The 25,807-nt window shown below is 37.5% G+C and overlaps 1 protein-coding gene across 2 annotated transcripts in view; it reads left to right on the top strand.

Annotated features, from left to right (window-relative positions):
- The window catches only part of LOC145660498 (spermatogenesis-associated protein 17-like), a 63,718-nt gene that overhangs the window by 202 nt on the left and 37,709 nt on the right, over nucleotides 1-25,807 (top strand). The window contains exon 1 of one of the 2 annotated variants that reach the window (XM_081725623.1): nucleotides 893-989. The exons of the other annotated variant lie outside the window; for it this stretch is intronic. Coding sequence (XP_081581749.1) covers nucleotides 928-989 — 62 coding nt within the window. The 5' untranslated portion in view covers nucleotides 893-927. Of the gene's footprint in view, nucleotides 1-892; nucleotides 990-25,807 lie in introns of those variants that run through there. 2 annotated transcript variants of the gene reach the window in all.

Raw genomic sequence — 25,807 nt, 5'->3', positions numbered from 1 at the left:
TATATATATAAATGATCAGCAATGGTGTGGCTTTAGCAAAAGAAAGAAAGAAAACTCGTCTCTTTTATGTTTTGATTGACTTTAGCATACCTTTCAGTATGAAGGGTATATGAGACGTGAACCTACAGCTAAACGGAATCCGAACCACGAGCTCGCCTGGAATCCAACCATGGTCTCCCGCACCAAAGACATGCATGCTAACCGCTTAGCCACAAGGGAGCTCTCTTCATCTTTTAAAGTGTTTTTGTTCTTTAAGCAGTTTTTTATTTTTACTACTGTAGACTAGGGGTAAACTTAACAATACACGCTCCAACTGCGCATCGATAAGTAGAAGAGTAAAATTGGTGTAGGGTCAGAGTTGAGTAGGGTAGGGAAAAGTAAAGTAGAATACTTTAGGGTTAACTTAGGGTTAGGGAAGTTTGGACCCATTTCGTTAAAATTAATCGAGTGTAATTTCTTGGGTCTGTGAATGATATCATCTGGAGCGGGCATTATATTGACCCTTAACTAGATAGTGTGTAAAAGAGATTTATTTCACAACTCAATGAAAAGTGCTGAACATTGAAGATGTAACCGCGAGCGAAGTTACACAAAAAGTTAGTGCGCTTGAGCAAAAGGAACAATAGCCTTTGATTTAGTAAATCCTAATATATTTCTAGAAAAACTTTGTTGCTATGGTATGAGATACCTAGCAATAAAGAATTTGAATCGCACCTTAAAGATCAGAGGCAAGTAACTAAAATCACAGGAATAATTGATAATGAAAATACATCCTATACCGATATCCTTCAGGGTAAAGGGGAGTAGGCAGATGCCAAAGCAATCTTCCTCTGTGTTCGGATTCCGAAAACAAGAATGGATTACGGTAAACAACAATATTTCAATAGCGCAATAAATGTATGTTGTCATGCAACTGTTTAACCATTCATGTCGACGACGACGCCGAGACGAGAAGGAGATAATGCGTCTAAAACAAAATGTATTGACAGGTAACTATTATTCTTTCAAAATTATATTTTTCTTCTTCATTTTTCTTTTAACAACTCAATAATAAAATGCCATTGACTTATGGTCCGAGCAGTGTGGGGCTAGGGGGGGTAGGGCACCTGCAGGGGCCTCACTTGGGAGCCCCATCTTCCTTTCTCATGTATCATGTAGGAGCCTCACAAAGTATAATAAGTTGCAGAGCAGTAGCGTCATTTCAGATTTGGCTTGGGGGGGGGGAAGGCAAGACCCCTTGATATAAGAAGTTTTTCACTGACTTACTACTAGGGATGCGCACGAGTCGAGTCGAGACGAGATTTAAGCCTATCTCGACTCGTCTCGAGAAAATCTTGTCTCGACTCGAAAATATGTTTCTGCCTCGACTTGAGTCTCGACTCGAAATTCGAGTCGAGACAAAATATACGACTTAAAATATACGCACACATTAGCCAGACCATTATGATTACCTACCTAATTGACAGTATGTCGATCTTTGGCACGGATAACAACGGCGACGCGTCTTGGCATGCACGCAATGATCCTTGGTAGGTGGAGAGAGTTGACACCACATACACACACAGGTTACCTAATTCCCGTCAATTCCCGGGAGGGGGCGATGCGCCCTGACGTCACGTTCAATCACATCCCAGATGTGTTCGATTGGGTTCAGATCCAACGAGTTGGGGGGCCAACACATCACTTGGAACTCGCTCCTGCGTTCCTGGAACCACTTTATCACACTCCTGTCCTTGTGACATGGTGCATTATCTTGTCGAAAAATTCCACTACCGTTAGGAAACATGGTCGTCATGAAAGGGTGTACGTAGTCTGCAAGCAGTGTGCGATACGCCTCGCCCGTTATGGCACCTTGCTCGAGCTCCACTAAACACATGGATGGTCACGTGAATGTTCCCCAGATAATAATTAAGCCGCAGCCAGCTTGTCTCCGCCCCACAGTACAGGTGTCAAGGAGCTGTTCCGTTGGAATACGACGGATTCGCACACTCCCATCGTCACGATAAAGAAGATATTGGGATTCATCAGACAATGCAATGCTCTGTCACTGTGCCAAGGTCCAGTGGCGATGGTCACGTGTTCATTTCAGTCGCAGTTGCCGATGTCATGGTGTTAACATTCGAACATGAATGGGTCGTCGGCTGCGGAGGCCCATTGTTAGGAGTGTTTGGTGCACTGTGTGTTCAGATTAGTGTTGTGACCTGGGAAAACCCGGAAATTTTGGGTTTAAAAAACACTTTTTTACGTTCTTCCCGAGCTTGGAAAAAACGGAAAATTTGGGTAAAATTGAAATTATCGAATATTTTATTATATTATGCTTTCAAAATTAAAACTATTTTGTATTTACTAGTTTTGAGTTAAAATAATTGATTACTTATGTTTCGTGAATTAGAATAGGGAAATTTTGTGCACAACTCAATCAAATACTTCAAAGTTAGCACCGTGAAAGAATGGAGTTAGGCTACAAAAGAAACTAAAATATAATCTTAGTTAGCTTAATTAGTATAGAGGCATTAAAATTACCTTGAGCAATCTTATGAAGTTTCCCCTTGATGGCAGGAAGTGTTAAAATAACGGGGCCAGAATAATTTTAGTTAATATGTTAAATCAAACATATATTTTAAAGAGATATCTTCCTTGTTCTATGTAAAATTTCCAGAAATTTTGAATCCATTAGAAAAATCATTTGTTCGGAAATATTGGCAAAAACAAGAAAATATAGTTTAAAAACTATTTCTTGGTCTCATGCTAGTAATGTTACTTGCTGTAACATGTCTGCAGCATATACAGTAGGAAGTCGAAAATCCGAAATAATTAGGACCACAGGTAGTTCGAATTTTCAAATTGTTCGGATTTCGAAAATGACCAAGAAAATCCCATTTAGGCTTATATATATTGTACGGTATGCTCTTCTATCGATACAGTGCTTATTCAGTACATACAGTAACTGCAATACCGTACGTAAGGCTACTTACATTTAATGTTTCTGAAGTAGGGATGCGCACGAGTCGAGACATGTCTCGAATCTCGACTCGACTCGACTCGAATTCGAGTCGAGATTCGAGTCGAGACACACTTTGTAAAATTCGAGACGAGTCGAGACAAACGTATTTCTCGACTCGAATTTTCGAGTCGAGACTCGAGTCGAGTCGAGACAGCTGCTAAAAATCTCGACTCGACTCGAATGTCTCGAAAATTTTTCTATAATTTTTAATATTATTTTGAAGAAAGTGCTCGCTCAGAAACACTCGGCACGAGTATTTCGGAAACTGCAGGACTTGTCAGGTGTTCGAGGAGTGCCGTGGTGATTGTCTTCAGCAAGTGGCGAAACCAAGGGGAAAAGACGTCCAAATGTCGAGGGGTTGGGTGCCCCCACCTCATTACAGATGTCGAACGTTCTAGTCTGGGCAGATTGGTAAAACAGAACAGGCGGCGAACTGCGTCGGAACTAAGATCAGAGTTTAATGCTGGGCAAAGTACAAGTGTATCTGAACTAGTTTTGTCAAATTTCTGGAAATTTTGAACCTGTATTTTAAAAAAACGTTTTTTTCGATTTTCTGGAAAAATTGAAAAAAAATAAATGTTTGTATTAGGTTAATTTTACTAGTAATGATATCTTTTTTTTTCAAACACGGGAAAAATTTAAGTTCAAAAATTTCAATATTGCGAATATTAAAAAATAGCACTCGAAAATAAAATTATTCCAATTATTATCTATATATTAAAATACTAGATTTACGCGTATATGTTTCTCCTCACAGAAAACTTTATATGTTTGTCTCCAATCCTTTCAACAATGAGACCTCGAACCCACAAGTGCTAGAAACGTGCCGTTTTCATTTGTCGATTCCAAATTTTATGTAAATTGTCCAGTTCTAATTGAATATTTTTGTTAAAAAAAAAAAACATGGCCATTAGTTCTTTATTGCATTTATAGGGGTACACAAGAAGTACTGTGGGGGCGCGGTGGCTCAGTGGTAGGACGTTCACCTCCGGTGCATGGGGTCCCTGGTTTGATCCCAGATCGCGCCGTGTGGACTTTGTGGTGGACAAACACCATGCTCGTGGGTTTTCTCGGGGTTCTCCCGTTTCCTCCCACTTTCTTCATTCCACCATTTCATTCATTTCTCATCATCACCGTCTCCTTTAGCCTAACCGGCATAACCGTAGGACGTAAAATTAAAGATTTCATTTCACTAGAAGTACTGAAATTTTTGAAAAAGTAAAGCATCATACCCTACGAGTTATATATTCCAACCCCGCGGCCCCCAATGAGGTTGGAAGCTGGTCAGTCATGGCGGGAGGTGGCACATGCCATAGGAGTGGCACAAAGTGTGATTTCCCGATTGTGGAATCGATTTCAAACAACTGGAAGTGTTCGAAGAAGACAAGGACAGGGCCGTCCACTAGCAACTAAAGCCAGAGACGATCGTTATCTGTTGTTAACAGCCCGTCGAAACCAGAATACAACTCTGCTACCGCGAGCCTTCCGAACAACAACAGGACGCATAATATCTACTCAAACGGTCCGCAATCGCCTTCGAGAAGGTGGTCTCTACGCACGTAGGCCTATGGTGTGTGTCCCATTAACTTCACGACACCGTGTTGATCGAAGAGCGTAGGCGGAGGAACATCGTGGTTGGGGACGCAATGAATGGGGCAATGTTTTGTTCTCTGACGAGTCTCGATTCAGTGTAGAGCCTAATAATCGACGTGTTTTCATCTGGAGAGAGTGTGGAACAAGACACAATTCCATGTTTGTGCGAGAAAGATCCCAGTATCATAGTGGTGGACTGATGGTGTAGGCAGGAATCAGCATTGGTGAGCGTACTGAGCTCCACATCATCCGAAATGGCTCTTTGACGGCTCTCAGATATAGGGATGAGATCATGAAAACTCTTGTTCTTCCTTATGCTGGTGCCATTGGTTATTCGTTCCTTTTTATGGATGACAATACTTGTCCTCACAGAACTCGGTTAGTGGATGAGATGCTGAGGGTATCGCTCGGATGAAGTGGCTAGCATGCTCTCCGGATCTCGTTCCAGTTGAGCATGTCTGGGATATGCTTGGCAGACGAATTGCCGCTAGGCCAGTAAATCCAACAACCATTCCAGAGCTGGAAGTCGCTCTTCTGGATGAGTGGCACAACATCCCCCAAGAACTCATCGATAATCTGATTGAATCCATGCCACGCAGGTGCGAGGCTCTGTTGGCTATTCGAAGTGATCATATGACATATTAAGGAACAATCAGTGTTGTTGCTTTGCCTGTTTATGGGCAGTTCGAGAGATGCACACATAACCGTCTTGTGTCATGAGCCATGTGAACAAGGTTTTCCGTGCCCCAACACCAGTATGTGCCCCATTTTTCTAATGTATCTTAAAGCATTTCTTCTTGTATGATATATATGAGTCAAACACAAGCTTATTCATACACTATCTTAAGGTCTTGTGTGATATTTCAGCTGAACCCCTAATTTTTTTTAGCATTATATACAGTATATATATATATATATATATATATATATATATATATATATATATATATATATATATATATATATATATATATATATATATATATAGTGGCGGATTCAGGATATGATCAAGGGAGGGGCTAAACCATAGTTTGCAGTTTTATCCAGTGTAAAGCAGGATTGAAGCCCATTTTATGCAGTGTATACTTGAGTGTGAAGGGGGGCTATAGCCCCCTTGGATCCGCCTCTGTATATATATATATATATATATATGATCGAAAATGGCCTCGAATCCATACTCGCTGAGATGAGCAGAAGATGCCGTTTAAATCCACAAATTCAGCCCCATTAGTACTCTAAGGAGGATGGTGACATGTAAAGATAATTGAAAATTATCGATATTAATGTCAAATTCATAGTATTGGGGCTCCACAAGTTCATTAATGACAGTTTTGGTGCCCTTTGTGTCCAAAATGAAACGTATTCTCCCCGTGCGAAGAATGGATATTCTGCTAGTCTGTGATAATAACTAACGGAACTTTCATTTAATATATTTCTCGCTGCTCAAATTTACTCACTTGTGCGGTATATATGTGTAAAGTAGAATTAAAACCTGTTGCTTTAAGTATTTTTCCGTTAGCGAAATACATTGTATATACAGTAGGACGTCGATAATCCTAACGTCAAAAATCCGAATGCGGTCCCTAGAAGCTTTTTACATTTTGTCTTAACGCTAGCGATAAACAAACAATAGCGTGTCCATCGACGTTATGTGAAGTCAGTGTTTTTACAAAATTTCATTTATATGTAATTGTTTGTCATGTATTTTTATTTTTATTTTTTCTTAGGCCTATAAGTTTTAAGTGTGACTTACAAGAACAGTGTTATTTAGAGTACAAGCAAGTTCTGCATAAACATTAAATGTAAGTAGCCTTACGTACGGTATTGTAATTACTGTATGTACTGAATAACCACTGTATCGATAGAAGAACATACCGTACAGTATGTAAGCCTAAATGGCATTTTCTTGGTCATTTTCGAAAATCCTAACAATTTGAAAATCCGAATACCTGTGGTCCCAATTAGTTCGGATTTTCGACTTCCCACTGTATATGTTGCAGACATGTTACAGCAAGTAAGATTACTAGCATCAGCCTAACAAATAGTTTTTTAAATACATTTTCCTGTTTTTGCCAATATTTCCGAACAAACGATTTTTTCTAATGGTTTCAAAATTTCCGGAATTTTACATAGAACAATCAAGATATCTCTATGAAATATATGTTTGATTTAACATATTAACTAAAATGATTCTGTGATTAAATGATGATTCTGATAATACCCAAATTTTCCGTTTTTTCCCCAGCTCGGAATAACAGTAAAAAAACTGGTTTTTTAACCCAAAATTTTCGTTTTTTTCACAGACCTTCACAACACTAGTCTGAACACAGACTCCTATCGATGGCGAATGTTAACACCACGACATCGGCAACTATAACTAAAATGAACACGTGACCATCGCCACTAGACCTTGGCACAATGGCAGAGCGTTGCATTGTCTGATGAATCCCGATATCTTCTTCATCATGACGATGTGAGGGTGCGAATCCGTAGTGTTCATAGGGAACAGCTCCTTGACATCTGTACTGCGGGACGGAGACAAACTGGCTGCGGCTTAATTATTATCTGGGGAACATTCAGATGAGCATCTAACTATGTGTCTAGTGGAGCTTGAGCAAGGCACCATGACGGCCGAGGTATCGCACGCTGCTTGCAGACTACGTACACCCCTTCATGACGGCCATGTTTCCCATCGGTAGTGGCATTTTTCGACAAGATAATGCACCATGTCGCAAGGCCAGGAGTGTGATGGAGTGGTTCGACGAACACAGGAGCGAGTTCCAAGTGATGTGCTGGCTCCCAAACTCTCCGGATCTGAACCCAATCGATCACATCTGGGATGTGATTGAACGTGACGTGAGGGTGCATCACCCCCTCTCCGGAATTTACGGGAATTAGATGACCTGTGTGTGCATATGTGGTGCCAACTCTCTCCAGCGACCCACCGAGGAACATTGCGACCATGCCAAGACGCGCTGCCGTTGTTATTCATGCCAAAAGGTGGATATACTAACAATTAGGTAGGTAGTCATAACGGTCTGGCTGATGTGTGTGTATATTTTAACTCGTATATTTTGTCTCGACTCGAATTTCGAGACGTCTCGACTCGAATTCGAGTCGAGTCGAGACAGAGACTGTCGAGTCGAGACACGAGTCGAGACAGCAACATATTTTCGAGTCGAGACACGAGTCGAGACAACATTTTCTCGAGTCGAGTCGAGACAGGCTTAAATCTCGACTCGACCCGACTCGAATGCATCCCTATTCTGAAGAACCTGCTCGTACGCTAAATTACACTGATCTTGTACGTCACACTTAAAACTTATAGGCCTAAGAGAAAATAAAAATAAAAATATGTATGACAAACAATTACATATGAATGTACTTTTCTAAAAACACTGATTTCACACAACGTCGACGGACACATTATTGTTTGTTTATCGCTAGCGTTAAGAAAGCTTCTAGGGCCCGCGTTCGGATTTTTGACGTTCGGATTATCGACGTCCTACTGTATATACAATGTATTTCGCTAATGGAAAAATACTTAAAGTAACAGGTTTTAATTCTACTTATTAGTTTTCTGATTTGTGGTAAAATCCCTCTTTATTCTTTGTATATTTTTCGAATAACTCAAAAAGAGAGATGATTTTCTTTACACATACACACATATACCGCACACATGAGAAATTTGAGCAGCAAGAAATATATTAAAGGGTTGAGTATATGAAGCTTCCGTTCGTTATTATTACAGACTAACAGAATACCCGTTCTTCGCACGGGGAGAATAGATTTGATTTTGAACACAAAGGACACCAAAACTGTTACCAACGGACTTACGGAGCCCCAAAACTATGAATTCGACATTAATATCGGTAATTTTCAATTATCTTTACATATGTCACCATCCCCCCTTAGAGTACTAATATGACTGAATTTGGATTTAAACGGCCGGAAGTGTCACTGTTCATTTTAGCGACCCCGAAAACTATCGATTCGACACTAATATCTGTCATTTTCTCCTCTCCCCTTCTCTGAAGTTGCACTTTAAAGTGAAATGATAAAATCCATCCCGAACCTCATCTATCTTGAAAATTTTATCGAGGTCGGTAACATTTTCAAAAATTTGAACCCATTAATAGAAAAATAATGTTTGGAAATATTAGCAAAAAACGGAAAATATAATTTAAAAACTATTTCTTCATCTGATGCTAGTAATTTTACTTGCTGTAACATGTTTGCACCATTATACAATGTATTTTGCTAACAGGAAAAATACTTAAAGCAACAGGTTTTAATTTTACTTTTTTAGTTTTCGGATTTCTGGTAAAATCCTCCCTCTTTATTATTTGTGTTTTTCGAATAACTCAAAAAGAGAGATGATCTTATTTACACACATATACACATATAGCGCACAAGTGAGTGAATTTAAGCAGCAAGAAATATATTAAAGGGTTGAATATGTGAAACTTCCGTTCGTTATTATTACAGACTAGCCGAATAGCTTGCACGGGGAGAATACTTTCATTTTGGACATAAAGGGAACCAAAACTGTCACCAATGAACTTATCGAGCCCCAAAATTATTAATTCGACATTAATTTTGGTAATTTTTAATTACCTTTATCTGTTCCCGTCCCCTCTTAGGAGTACTAATGGGACTGAATTTGTGGATTTAAACGGCATCTCAGGGACCCCGAAAAGTATGGATTCGACTGCAATTTTCGATCATGTATATATCTATATCTATCTATCTATCTATCTATCTATATCTATCTATCTATCTATCTATCTATCTATCTATATATATATATATATATATATATATATATATATATATATATATATATATATATATATATATAAGTAGTGTTTTTTTAATAATAAAGGTGCAGTTACGCCGGACCTCACGTTCATAATGATTAAAAAATTGAAAAGTTGGTTACATGCCTTTCAAGGTATTATTATTATTATTATTATTATTATTATTATTATTATTATTATTATTATTATTATTATTATTAATATTATTATTAATAATAATAATAATAATAATAATAATAATAATAATAATAATAATAATAATAATAATAATAATAATAATAATAATAATGAGCACAATATATAGCACAATTAGCTCCCAAGGTTTAGACTTCAAACCCTACGCTTTTGAGTAGAACTGCATTTTTATAAAACAATTAAAATATAAGCACTTCCCAAAAAAATTTTTCAGAAGGAAAAATGAAATAAAATCTTTAAGTTTTACATCCCGCGCTAATGCCGGTTAGCCTAAAGGAAAAGGTGATAATGAGAAATTAATGAAACGGTGGAATGAAGAAAACGGGAGGAAACGGGAGAACCCCGAGAAAACGAACGAGCAGTATTTGTTCACCACAAAGTTCACACGGCGCGAGCTGGGATCGAACCAAGGACCTCAAGCACCGTAGGTGAACGCTCTACCACTAAGCCACCGTGCCCCCTATTTATTTCGGAAGAGTCAAAGGTATTTTGGGGGACAAATCCAATTTGAGGATAAATTATGTTAAAATTTGTAAACTTGTTCCTAGAATTAGACTAAATTTGCACAAAAATCAGCATTCGGGCGGTCCGGACCCTCAAATCCTAACCTCTGCGTACGTCCCTGTTGAAATATATACGTTTTTATAGCCTATACCAGAGAGCAACTTAGCACTCACATGGTCATTGGCAATTTTAAAAAAGCGACTATACTTTTTGTCATATCTGGAGATAACTACTCGACGTATCTCCATACACTACACACTTATACGTACGTTTAAGATTCAATTAAAATTTTCAAAATTCAAAAATATTTACAGCTTTCTTGTCTGCCACACCACACAACAAATCACACAACCAACTAAATGAAAGATACTTCATTGCTGAAAATCCATCCCACGACGTTTTAGTCTTCCCGAAACCGAAGCCGTTTGCAAAATGTTCAGATTCACAGGATCTCTTGAGCCGCTGTGGTCGGAGCTTCAATCTTTTCCACCTGTAATTGAGCACAAACTCAAGAGCGCGACGAGTTAAGTTGCTTCTCAATGCGGAAAAAAACTAATATTTTAGACAGAAAGCTTGGTTTATTACTAAATTGCTTTTCTCAACGTGTCCGCAAGTAACATAAGTGAGCGAGCTTCGATATCTAAAGAAGTTTCTGCCAAAGCACACAAAGAAACAATAGCAAAATAGTTTTGATAACATCTGTGTGGTCCTTCGGTAGGCTATTGTAAAATTGGTAGGAGGAAAGGATAGTTCGGACTGCACCCGTGGCCAAAACAAGACTCATAGCCGGCTTGTATAGATAATTGAATGGAAATTTTATATATAATATGTGTGTATGTGTGAAAGAGAGAGAGAGAGAGAGAGAGTGACTTTTGCTCAGCGTCCACTTTTTCCTTATTGGTTTATTTATCTCAAAGATTCAACCTTCAACTTTCTATCTCTAATGGCCATTGAATTAGCGCCAGACAAATTTGTTGGAATTATTTTGTTGTGAAATGTCAGTCTTTTCAGAAAAAAACCTGGTCGGTTCAGAGCCTTTATGGTTTATATTACCGTACGAAAAAGGAATGAACGAAGGGAAGCGTGAAATTTTATCGAAGCCGGTCTTATGCCAAGTGGAATTATGCCTGCGCCTATGCCCGTGACCAAATTTTCAACATAGACGAAGTTCAGGCGTGGAGCGATTATTATCATTTTACTTTGACGGTGCAACGTAGGGGAGGGAGAGGAGGGATATATATATATATATATATATATATATATATATATATATATATATATATATATATATATATATATATATATATATATATATCATCATCATAGGTATTCTGCCTTTATTGGCAGGTCACTTGCCGCAGCTGAGAAGCTTCCATGCTCCACGGTCCTCCCCTAACCTTTTCGTCTTCGCGTATGATCTTTCTGTTTTAATATCATCCATTAATTGTAGTCTCCTTCGTCCCCTCCCTCTCTTTCCCGCCACCATACCCTCTAGGACGTCCCTCATGATACAATCTCTTCTTAGGCAATGTCCCAACCAGTCCCTTTTCCTCTCCCTAACAATATCTAAAAGTGTTCTTTTCTCACCCACCATTTCTAATTCTCTCTCATTCGTTTTCCGCTCTACCCAACTAATTCTTTCCATTCTTCTCCACACCCACATTTCGAAGGCTTCCAGTCGATTTTCGTCACCTTTACGTAATGTCCACATTTCCGCCCCATACAGTACAACACTCCACACGAAGCATTTTATGAGTCTTTTTCTCAACTCTTTATTCAAGGTCCCACAAAACAGACTTTTCTTCCTCCTAAAGGCTTCTTTCGCCATTCCTATCCTTGCTTTTATTTCACGTTCGCACTTCATGTCATTACTAAGAATACTACCCAGGTATCAAAAACTATTCACTTGTTCTATTTTCTTCCCTCCTACTTTTATATTTGACACAGACCCCTTCGTTACAATCACCATGGCTTTTGTCTTTCTAACATTTATTTTCATCCCATATTCTTCAAAGCCCTTTCTCATTTTTTCTAACATTTTATTGATTTTCTTTTCAAATTCTGCAAGAAGCGCCATATCGTCTGCAAATCTTATACATCTAATCATTCTACCTCCTACCGAAATGCCATCATCATCATGTAGGCTCTTTTTCACTATCTCTTCTAGATAGACATTAAATAGTGTTGGCGAGAGGCAGCATCCTTGTCGAACTCCCCTTCCAATTGCACTCTCTTCCGTCAGTTCTTCCCCTATCCTAACACTTACTTGTTGGTTCATGTATAAGTTTCTTATGACTCTTCTATCTTTCCATTCCAACCCTATCTTTGTTAGAACTCCCAACAACAATTCCCAATTCACGCGGTCAAAAGCCTTTTCTAGATCAATAAATACAACATACACCTCTTTCCCTTTTTCTATAAATCTTTCACCGATCGCCCTTAATAATCCAATAGCATCTCTTGTGCCCTTGCCTCTTCTGAACCCGAACTGCTCCTCCTCAACATCTTTATTTGTTCTTCCATATAACCTTCTATTCAGTATTCGGAGCAGAATTTTAGCTGCATGAGATATGAGACTAATAGTTCTATAATCCTCACATCTCTTTGGGTTCGATTTCTTAGCCATCGGTATCATGATCGTTTTCAGAAAGTCTTTTGGCCATTCTCCTGTTTCATATATTTCATTGCATAGTCGCAACAATTCTTTCTTTCCCTTGTCTCCTATATTTTTAATGAATTCGATTGGTATGTTATCTATTCCGGTTGCCTTTCCATTCCTAATCTCGGATGTAGCCTTTTCAAACTCACCCCAAAGAATACTAAATCCTTTATCATCCTCGCCTACTTCATTTTCTACTTCAACATTTAGGCTACACGGTCTATCCCTACTCTCATATAAGTCTTCAACGTATTCTTTCCACCTTCCTATGACCTCATTTCTCTCGCTGACTACCTTCCCATTCTTATTTTCTACTGCCATCATAATACCCCCTTGTTTCCTCCGAAATTCCATAGATTTCACCTCCTTGTACATTTCCTCATATTTCCCAACTCTTTCTAATTCTTCTATGTCCTCGCATTTTCTTTTGTAAAACTCTTCCCTCGCTCTGTCTGTTTCTCTCCGTAATTCATTATTTAACTTTCTGTACATCTTTCTGCCCTCTTCTGTATCAACCTCTTTCCACATCTTCCTCTCCCTCATTTTCTGCAACATGTGCTCTGTAACCCATGGTTTTTTAGCAGTTTTGTGTTCGCGGTAATTTACTGCTTCTTCTGCAGCCTGCTGTAAGCAACGTTTAATATGTTCCCACCGTGCGTTACTACCTGCGCCTATGCTTTCCTCGTTTGAACATTTTTCTTCGAATTTTTTAACGAAAAGATTTCTTATTTCCTCGTTTTTCAACTTTTCAGTATTCAACACTTTGTTACCTACTTTTCTTCTGCCTACATTTTTCAGTTGAATATCTACTTCGGCCAGCACAAGATTATGATCAGAGAACATATCAGCCCCGGGAAGGATCTTCGCGTTCTTTAAGCTATTCCGATACCTGTCCTGAATCATAACATAGTCTATCTGATATCTTCCGCCGTCTATTGGTGATTTCCATGTTTATCTTCTTCTCTTGTGCTGATTGAACCAAGTGTTCCCAATTACTAGTGAATTCTGTCTACAAAAATTCACCAGTCCCTCTCCCCTTTCATTTCTTTCGCCTAAACCATATTTGCCTACGATACTACCTTCCTGTTTTTCTCCCACAACTGCATTGAAATCTCCCATTAGAATTATGCATGCACCCTTCTTCTCCCTATCTATAATTTCTTCTATTTTCTCATAATTTTCCTCTACTTCTTCATTTGCATGCGAAGTCGTCAGTGCATATGTCTGTATCACCACTAGATCCTTCGTTTTCCCTTTAAGTCTTAACATCATAACTCTATCATCAATAAATTCTACTTTCACTACCTTCTCCGTTAAGCGCTTTCCAAGAATTATTCCTACGCCATTATGCCCGCCCTTTTCATTACCTGAGTAAAACATTCTATATCCTTCGCTGTTCAATACCCCATTACCTTCCCATCTAACTTCACAAACGCCTACTAAATCTAAATTATTTTGTTTCATTTCTTCTTTAAGATTTTCTAATTTTCCTCCCTGTAACATAGTACGTACGTTATATATATATATATATATATATATATATATATATATATATATATATATATATATATATATATATATATATATATATATATATATATATATCAATTAAAAATATAAGTGCTGTCTTTGTGACTTCATCACTCTTGATTTGAACCAGCCAATCGATCTCAATCAAATTTTCAACATAGATGAGGATCGGACCTGAGGTGGTTTCTGTCATATCACTTTGGCGGTGCAGTTTAGGGGAAGGGGAATGAAAGATATTTAAAACTGATCTAAAATGACCGATATTAAAATGGAATCTATAGTTTTAGGGGCGCTGAGATAAACAGTGACACTTCCGATGCTATTTAAATCCAAGTTCAGCCTCGTAGCTTGGCAGAGAGAAGAGAAGATATATATATAAAAACGATCAAAAATGACAAATATTATTGTCGAATCCATAGTTTTCCAGTTCGCTGAGTTGAATACTGACACTTCCGATACTGTTTACGACCAAATTCAGCCTCGTGACTTGGGGAGAGGGAGATACATAATAATGATCAAAAATGGCCAAATATTAGTGCCGAATCCTTCGTTTTTGTGGTCTCTGAGACGAACAGTGCCACTTCTGATGACATTTAAATTCAAATTCAGCCCCGCAACTTGGGGAGGAGGAGGGGAGAGAAATATAAAAATAATCGAAAATGACCGATATCAGAGAGCGCTTTACTAATAGTTAAAAGTGACTGACTAACGAAATATATTATTATTACTTTTTTTTTTAAAAAAAAAGTTTAACCCAACGAAGTGGGTAATTGATGCTAGTAATCCATATTCACAAGTGAGACTTCAAATAACTTGGAGTTTGTTGCCGTTATTTTGTGTTTCCAATACAGGTCAAAAGTATTTGTATAGATTGAATTTACACAAAAGACACAGACAGTTGAATCGTTTTCAATTTACACTCAAAATATTCTAAAATATTAAGAGATTTGATTATAATAATTATCATTTTAATTTTCTCTCTTTTTTAGTCAATATTGCTAAATATATCATCGTCTTCATAATAGCTATTCTGCCATTATTGGCAGGTTACTTGCTGCAACTGAGAGGCTTCGACGTTCAGTGGTCCTCAGCAAGTCTCTTCGTCTTAATGTAGCAATTTTCTGTTTTAATACCTTCCTTCAACTAGCCTCCTTCGCTCCCTCCCTCTCTTTGCTTCCACAATACCCTCCAGTACGTCCCTCATAATACAGTTCCTCCTGAGCCAATATCCTAACCAGTTCCTCTTCTTTCTCTTAACAATATCTAAAGTTCTTCGTTTTTCCCTACTGCTATTTTTTTTAACACCTTCTCATTCGTTGTCCCTTCAACACAGCTAATTCTCTCTTTTTTCTCCATGCCCATGTATCGAAAGCGTGCAATTTTTTAATCACTTTTGCGTAATGTCAATGTTTCTGTCCCATAGAGTACATATTGGAAACAGTAAGACAAAATCTCAATATTTAATTGGAAGTTTGATTAATACAAGGATTAGCTAATCGTGGTTGAAAAGAAAAATCTGACGCCTTTAGAGTGCAAAAAAGTTTTTACAATTAATGGTATTTCAATAATCTGTGCCGTCTTCATTTTCTTTCATGTATATCAGAGGTAGCCTCCCCAGTTTGGGAACCAGTGGAGTGTTGGATCTGTTAAAAATATAAACAGATTACGAAAAGTTGTGATTTAGGCATATCTTACAAGTAGTGAAGCTTGGGCACCCATTAAAAAAGGAAAGGTCATTCCTTATGTTGTATACTATCATGGTACTAGTGTTGTAAAAAAACGTTTTTTTTTTCTGTGAAGTTTTTTTTTCAATAAAAAACATCGTTCTTTTTCATGTTTTTTTTCAAATATCTGTTTTTTTTCTGGCAGCTATTATTTATTGATTTATGTTGAAGATTATTGAAATAATCAATAGAACTTGAGTCGAAGCCCCCGTAACTTACAAATTGTTTGTTTCCTTGTACCTATACGAGCAAAATCGTGTGATTATTCCTTTCGGACCCAGATCATTTTTGGCGTTTTCCTACTTTGTCAGTTAGTGACTTATTGCTCAAAAACCATTTACCCTATTGATATGGTTAAGACCTTGTTTTTTAGAAAAGGAATGTGGCTATTTTTTGGTGTACGTTACATTGCAGTGTTGCGAGCGGGTGGGAAATTACTGAGGGAAATGTAGGGGTGAAAATTTACAAAAAATCCCTAACCGAATTTCAAGATTTTTTGTATCTAGCACCACTGTTGCCATATGGGTCTAAGTCACCTAGAAAAATTCTTTGGTGCGTTGACAAGGTACAGTGAAAACCTGAAGTCGCTGGCTTCCATTCAAAGAGAGAAAGAAAAATTGTCTGTTTCCATACACATGAAATTTTGACACTTTTTACGCCTCAGAAGCAAAAATCAACAGATGTGCCGGGGCTACAGCTTCTCTAATTATCCTATTGAAACTTTTTATGGTGTGTTCTGTAGGCTAAAGAGAAGGCTTTCAGGTAGTGGTACATTTGTTCCAACATAGCGAGCAAGAGGGAAATAATAGAGGGGAAAGGGAAATTTGCAGAATTTTTCACTTAAAATCGGGAATTAATTGTTTTGGCTGGAAACACTGCCACAAAACAGACGTACACTATCTGAAAGTAAACCTTGGTACCCTAAGAATATATCCTACAAGTATCATAGCGATATCTAACAAAGTAAGCATGAAATGTAAAAAAAAAAAAAAAAAAAAAAAAAATCATTCTAACTTAGAAATGCACAATTTTCTTACCATTTAGAGAACATGGTCTATTATAAGCCTCAACTGTACTTCCCCTAATTATTCTACCGAAACTTTTTATGGTGCGCTGTGTAGGCTAAGGACGAGGCTTTCAGACAGTGGTACGTTTGTTCGAATGTAGCTTACAAGAGGAAAATAATAGAGACAAAAATGGAAATTTACCAAAATTTCCCCCTAAAATCGGAAATTAAAATTTTCTGTAGCTGGCAACAATGCTAGCAGACATACACAAACTATCTTAAAAGAAGCTTTGGTATCCCTATAATATACCCTACAAGTATTGTGACGATATCTAATAAAGTAAGCAGGTCATTAAAAAATATTTCATTCTACCTTAAAAAAAATCACAGTTATCTTTCCACTTAGAGAACAAGGTCTACTGTAAACCTCAACTGTACTTCCCCTAACTATTCTATTGAAACTTTCTATAGTGCGTTGTGAAGGGCAAAGACAAGACTTTCAGATACTGGTACTTTTGTTCCTATGTAGCCAACAAGAGGGATATAATAGACAAAAAAAGTAATCTTCCCCTAACATCTTGTATTAAAATTTTCCGTAGCTGGCAACACTGCTACCAGACAGACGAAAACTATCTTAAAATAAACACTAGTACATTACTAATATATCCTACAAGAATAATGGCGATATTTAGGAAACAATGCTTTTAATTACCAAAAATATATTTCGGTAAACAGAAAAGTAGGGGAAAATCAAGAGTTAGAACCTAAATCCGAATATTTCGTGCGTCCCCTAATTACCCCACTGTAACGATATGTACCCGAGTTTGTTCAGTAAGGACAAATGTTCGACTGGCGTAAGTTGACTTGCATTCGGACGTATAGGTACGGTTTGTAACAAAAATTTCGAATTTTTGCCCAAATGTAAGGAGATTTTAATTTCCGTAGTTGGCAACACTGCGCGCAAGCCCGTCCAATTGATGTCAACAATTAGGTATCCATCTGACGTATCTACCCGACTAGTCTTAAGGAGGTCTCTCTACAACGAATGAAGCTACAGGGGAAAAGTAATAAAGAAAATTCGAAAATTCTCGAATTTTTGACTGGGATGAAATTTGAGAAGGAAATTCGACACACAGAAGAAAAAGAAACTAAAATGATAAACTATGGACCAACCATATTTGGCAAAAAGATATATACCGATATCTTAATTAGTAACCATACAGAAGCGGATTTAAAAAGTGACACACCCGTATGTGCCACTTTGGCCACCTGGGTCCGAAAGGGTTACGAGTGTACATTTATTTACATTTTTTGACTACTAACTTGTGTTGTTGTAGTAATTATAGTCTTGACTAATAATAATTTCGTTTTTGTAAACAATCACAATCTCTCCTTTTTACATCTTAGTTCCAATACTGATGTTGGGAAATGCAGGGTGTTTCAAAATGAATATCGGGGAATTAAGTCTTCGTAGTACTAATTACATTTTACGCACAATTATAAACAATACATCATATAAAAGAACACCTCAAACAGTTTTTGCTTCAAGTGTTCGATCTGAGCTTCATTCGTCACATGGCACACATTGAGTCAATAGGTGAGAAAGGCCCATAAACTTTCAGCCATATGGCACAAAACATTCAATTCACACAGACGGTTGCACTGTAACTACAGATTCAGTCTTTGCAAAATTAAAACACACAAAGCTTTCTGGTCTCTAGTCTCCATCTTTGCTACTTGCTCTTTCTAACGGCAGACAGAGGAAACAATGCATAGCATGCGTGTGTACAAAACTGTTTGAGTTGCTCTTTCATTTGATAACACTTATAATTGTAAGTTAATTGTAATAGATACTACAGTTTCAAAACCCTAATATTCATTTTGAAACACCCTGCATTACTTCAAATTATGTCATCCTATATTCATGTCTTGTATGTACACTCATGTCCAAAATTATTGTCGCATGTCTATAAATATGTTGTTGTAGGAATATAATTTGATAACGAATCCGCCTGGTATTTCTTATAATGTTAGTATGTGTATAATCGGCAAAGACATGTATGTGGCAAATTTCATGTCAAAAGAGCAGTAAATAAGAACAATAAAACGAAAATGAAACTTTCTTGTCCATTTAGCAACATTTTCTTTTACTCTTTCTCATTTTCGTATTTATATGTCTTTTCCTTTGAAATTTACCACAAATATACACTTTCCGATTATACACACAGCATCAGTATTAAAAGTACCCTGCAAAATCATTATCAAATTATATTCTTACAAGAAGACAGTTATAGATATGCGACAATCATTTTGGACATGAGTGTACATATCATCGGGCCGGCCCAAGGCAATTTTTCGCCCGCGCAATGACGTAATTTGCCGCCTCCCTCTTTCTCCAGAACGAACAAATCTTAAAAGTCACGATTTTAAGTATGCTACTCCAGCATGAACAGCGAAAGGGAGGGAAACTACACTCGCACTCAGAAAGGCTTAAATACTTACTACAAATACAATATTGTTGTGTCTGTTTTTTCCTTTAAATATTAATCTATTATGTTAGTGAAAGATAAAGCAAATACATCTGAAAGATGGTAATCTTTTTTATAGAATTCAATATCGAGTTTCAATCTCAACATATCAGTTTGCAATTATAGTGCAACTAGCTCTTTTACCTTTATTTCTTGATTTTCCTTCTACATCTGTTATTTTTTTAAAGTGTTTCCACCTTCAATGATAACGATCTTATTTGCGATAAAGACAAGAGAAGCTTTCATATCAGAACTCTGATAACTAACCAAAGGGGACAGGCATTCGAGAATTGAGTTCCTGTATTTGACAACAATCAAGCAATTTATTCTGGGATTTATTTTACCATTTGCTTTAGCACTGATCATGTGACTTAAACTAATGCGACCTAAACATAATTTATGAATGTAGTATTCAAATAGAAGGTCAGCTTAGTAAATTTGGCTACCATGATCATGAAGTCTGTCTCCTACAAGAAATATTTATTTTAAATAAGATACTTATGACAGATAATGCAGCCCCGTGCAAATGCACGTGTTGCACATATGGTAGAGCCAGCAATGCATATCATATATCTAGTCGACAAGTTATTTATATATGATATTCAGAAAAATACTAGTAGGCAAATTAGTATTAGTTTTTACCTTTAGACAAGTTATTTGCATTTTATACTGTTTGTGATATTATTTTTGTACTTATTAAAGGCCTATTTTCACGAAAAAAACAAATGTTCATTTATACCTTTATTTCTTGGTTGATATTGGTGAAACAGTACAGAAACCCGAATTATTAGTAGGTACGCTACTCATATAAATTGTAAAATATTTGTACCGTATCAGTATATAGTGTTTAATTTATGTTGCATTTTATGGTAATTACACCTACTCTTCATTCAACGAATCTTCTGATCCTGATGTAAACATTGCAGAATGGTATTACTCCGCCAGTCATCGGATGATTGGCTGTCGGTCAGCGCTTCGTTCGAGAAGCACGTGCTTGTACCACGCAGTTTACAAAACAATACCACCACGAGAAATATTGTGATCTTGCAGACGAAACGATTAATTTCAAACATGGCTATTTTGCATTATAAAAGCAAGAAATAATTACTACATATTAAAGTTGGAATTTCTGTTTGTTTCCCTACTCGCGATTAAAATTTGATGATTTGATTGTGGTTTTAAAAGTAAACAAAAGCGAAAAATAAAAACATGTTAACATACCTATTGCGAATCTGACATGGGTTGAATCCCTTCCATATCCGTGTCCTCGCTCTCACTGCTACTGGTGTCGTCAACAACATTTATAACCAAACGGTCAACAACTGAATCACAGATCCCATCCAATTCTAAGAATTTTTCCTCCTCTCCTACGACGTGTTTAATACACTCTTGCCACTTATCAGCTGTTACCTGCTCCAAACCCTTTTGAACCAAGCTCTTAACTTCCTTGATTTTGAACGTGGTATTATTACTTCTAACATAACCCTTGACCTGACTCCACACCAACTCAATCGGGTTAAAGAAACAATGGTAGGGAAGGAGTCTTAAAACAGTGTGGCCAGCGTTTTCTGCCATACTGTCAATAATATATTTATCATATTTTGATTTTACATTTGCTGCTTTTATCACCTGAATTAGCTCGTCTTTTATCATGTCTTTTGCGTATGGTATGTCTTTATTTCCCATCCATTCAATAATATCGTTTTTGACCCACGATCTGTTTGGAATGCGCTCTGACTTTACACTGTGATATGGCGCATTGTCCATGACAATCACACTGTTAGGTTCGAGTTTCGGCAAAATGTTTCGAAACCAATTGCTAAACACATCACCTGTCATCTCATCATGATAATCCCCCGTTTTGTTGGATTCAAAAAGCAAGACCCCTCCCTCCAAAAAACCGTCTTCACTTCCAATATGTAGGAGAATCAGGCGCTTCCCCTTTCCTGTAGGATTTTTCAAGCCGGTGCTCAAACCTGAAAGAAACGCTTGCTTTCTATCTTTTACACTTGAGTCAACCCACACTTTTGTTGTCGTATGACCTTCATTGACCCAAGTCTCATCAAGGTAATATATTTTTTTACCTTGTTGCCTGTAGGAACGAATTTTCCTTAGGTATTCCCTCCGCCAGTGTACTATATCTTCACGATCAATGATTATTTGTTTTCGATTTCTGCGGACAAATTCGAACCCGATTTCACACAGTAGAGTATAAAAAGTCGTTCTTTTGAAATTAGGTAAATCTGTATCGATGTTTACAGCGGACAGCACTTTATTGATTGTTGGTGGTTCATTTCTCACATAAAATTGATGAACTTTTCTACGAATAGCAGTTCTTACAAATTCATCACACTGAACTTCCAATACTGGTTTCTCACGTCTATGTTTCTTCCCGGGAGTTGACAGTATTCCTTTTTTTAATCTTTCACTACGAGCACCATTAACACTAAACACAGACACACCAGTAAATTCTGCAGTTAATTTCACTATGTCTTTTATGGCTAGCGTTGGATGTTTTTCACACAGCTTATGGAAAACATTGAGAACAATACGTTTTTCACCACTACGCAACGGTTTACCCTGTCGATGTTTTACATATTCCCCGCACGCGGCCATATTGTAAACTGTAATTCGCGCGAAGGTGGAGCAAAGCCACTTTCTGCACATGCGTATTCTCTTTTATTGCATTAATTCAATTTAATTCTTAGATATATTGTTACTTCTATTATTTAATTGTAAGGAAATTGCATTTCTAGAAGGAAATTGCTTTATAAGAAACAAAAACATTTAAAAAAGAGCGTACTTGATGATGGACTATTTTCTTCTACCGCATGGATGTTGATAGGCTCTGTAACCAATGAAATAAAGCCATCACCACGTGTATTTGTTTACATGAGGTACTGAACGTTCCTTGAACGAACTTTACATAAAAATACTTCAGACTTAAATGACGTAAGATAAATTACAAATGACTATCTGAAAAAAAACGAAATTTAGAAAAAAAACGAGAGGCAATGTTTTTTTCTAAAAAACACGTACATTTCTGAAAAAATACGAACGTTTTTTTTTCTATTTACAACACTACATGGTACTTACAAAAAGTTAAACTATATTACATTTAGAAACATGCATTGTATTTCCGTTACTATTGGCGCATTGTAGAGTTTATTATCCCTTATATCCATAGTAAAATTTACCTATGAAAAGCTTGAGATTTCTTAAATGCAAGACTTGCAAGACTCTTGCATGCAATAACAAGACCAAGACTAAGACTGGGTGTGCAAGACCAAGACCAAGACCAAGGGTTCCAGTGCAAGACCAAGACCAAGACTGGATGTGCAAGACCAAGACCACCCCGGTCTTGGTCTTGGTCTTGCATTTGCTCATCACTACCACAAAATCACAGTTGGAAAGTTTGGAATGGCGATAGTTTGACGTAAGTACCATTGGCAAAAGACCACACTGCGGGTAAAGTCTTCTGACAATGGATCATGTACTTTCTTCAACTTGAATGAGTGCATAACTTCGTCGTGGAGGACGCGCCACACACTTATATGACTGGCGTGTAGTGTCTGGGCTATACCGCGTGTGCTAGATTAGGGACGGAACTGAATTGCCGCAACAACTTCCTCTTCAAACCTAACAGCTCGCACATCTCGAATTCGTCCAATAGCTATTTGGGGTCTCAGAGATCCTGTTTTCCTAAGACGAAGATCCAGCCGTTGAAAAAAGACGTGCGACGGTACTCGTCGATTAGGGAACCTATCACTCTACAACTGCCTCGCCTCTCGGCTATTACCTCTTCCCTCCCCATAAATGAGATGTATATAAGCCAACTCGGATAGTAAGAAATGCGCCATCGTGATACCACATTCAAACAACTGCTGACATTTAACATCATAGCACTTTTTTACAGTTGCTTTATTCTTTCAAACCACACGTTCCATAACCATCACTTTAATTCAGGGACGTAATTTGATATAACTTGCTATCTACCATATAAGCACTGCCTGAAAAGTGAATCATTGCAAGCGTCACACAGAACTAGCTTGTTAAGACTTCTATAGGATTTCCAACAAATCGTCTATACCTCTAGTGTGCTTGATACAAATGAGAAACAAAGCATTACTCTTTGTTTTTTTTCTGTTCGGTGCTCGTCTACAGGAGACTTGTATGTAGGTTGATATCACTCCGTCGTCTTCCCCTCCCCTCGAAATGTATGCATATTTCGTGCATTGAAAATGATGGTGTTCCTTCAAACATGTACATCTTATACCTGATAAAGTTAGTTGACATCATGCATATGTCCCCTTATTCACCCACAAACTGGCTATGAAAGGTGACAGTAGGCCGCCCTCATTTATTTAAACACTCTTTATGACATTGCAGCAACTTTGACGATGCCGGGGTAGGGAAGTGGACAAGGATGCAGGAAAAGTGTCCTGGCATTACCTAGTGTGGCTGATGAGAAACACTGTACAACCCTGGTCAGGGTGGCCGCCGCAAGATATTGAACGCCGGTGTACCAACTGGGAAAATGCTTTTACCCAGCTGATAATATTCTTGCTATTTTAATCAGCATACCATAGTGTACAATATTTGTAATGCCATCACTGCGAATGTGCGCGCGAATATGGTAACGGTAGCACTCCAAGGCCTAGGTCCTTACCTTATCTCCCGTCAGCCCGCACGTTATGCTGGCTGAGGGACGTACATGCCACACACTATTTACATTGCTAAATTCCGTTTCGGCCATCCTGACAGTTGTCAGGGTTTCCATCAGTACCACCAGGCCTATGCCTGAATCGTATCTGTACTGAAATGGACCTGGATGGCCCCTACATATCTCAATTCTTTCCCAGAACATAGGCCATTCCTACCAGCGTAGTGTTTCGGTGTCCTCATGAATCCAAACTTTTTAGAGTTCTTGCTAGTGTTGCTAGGAGACGAGCACTTTTTCTGTCTCGTCGCATTTCAAAACCGAGATGTACCTTCGAGACGAGACAACAAGACAAGACTGACCGAACTAGTTTCGTTTACTTGGTCCACTCATACAATACACATGCATGTTTGTCTTATTTAGTAGTCTTTCAAATGCCATATGTTTCGAGTTCTTGCACCCTATTTTCATCTTTGTTACGACTAAGTCCCATGTCTAAATATTATAGTTGTTTACATAATGCGCTACTTCTATTCATTGCAAGCGACTCCCCCTCTCATGTATATTAACTCAAGAGCACATTCTTCCCTGTTGTAACTAATGCCTAATGTTGCAGGTATGCAACCCCACATAGCAAATATACACTCCTGCACTATATTGACAATGTTGGCGATATGACATTTCCGACAATAAATCATTGCTTAATGTTCGTATAACCTTCAAACCGTGCAACTTTAGACCCACATTTCGACAGACAATTCCCGGGGATTCCCCACTTCCTTTGGGGAATCCCTTGCACACGAATGTCATGATTTCAGCATAGGCATTTTTGGATAGAGCAGGTTCGGTTTCTTTGACGTGACCTTGCCGCCTTAGCTCTAAATTCAGGATAGTGGAGCTATAGAGCTCTAAATTAACTTTCCCACGCTTTCGGCGTCCTGTTTGTCCACATAGTTACTGTTCATCCTATATATATATATATATATATATATATATATATATATATATATATATATATATATATATATATATATATATATATATATATATATAATTGAAGTGAAACCATCGTCCAAAACCGATGCCTTCAGATTGTGCAATGAAAAGTCAATACTTAGTAAGACGGAAGTAGGCAAATCAACATTAGAACAGCATTTTTCTAATCAACTTAAACCTACATTCATTCCAAATTTGGATCACGCAAGTATGTTTTTTCTAATCTCGGATACTCTGTTTTTTTTTTTTTTTTTCATTTTCTGCTTCTGTTTTAATCACAGATAAATTCAACGGATACCAAACCAGGAAACAAATTCGCACATATGTACCCAAGAAAGAAAGACAAATACATAGTCAAAAGAATATGTAACATTAACAGTTACCATGTGATGTAATAGTAATATCTCCGTTTCTCTTACGTGCAATTCACTAGCAGTGGTGTTTGCAAATCTTACAGAAAGATATTGTGGAAAAATAAAAAATTACCAAAATTACCATATATAAATGCATACGAAAGTAGCTCGTGCTCTATGCAGTAGATGAAATTCCATGTATGCTACTGTTCACAAATTGTACGATTTTTCTTAA

Source organism: Thermobia domestica, chromosome 9, assembly GCF_964235325.1.
Source record: "Thermobia domestica chromosome 9, izTheDome1.hap1.1, whole genome shotgun sequence".
Lineage (NCBI taxonomy): Eukaryota > Metazoa > Arthropoda > Insecta > Zygentoma > Lepismatidae > Thermobia > Thermobia domestica.
This window is presented reverse-complemented; position numbering and strand designations above follow the sequence as displayed.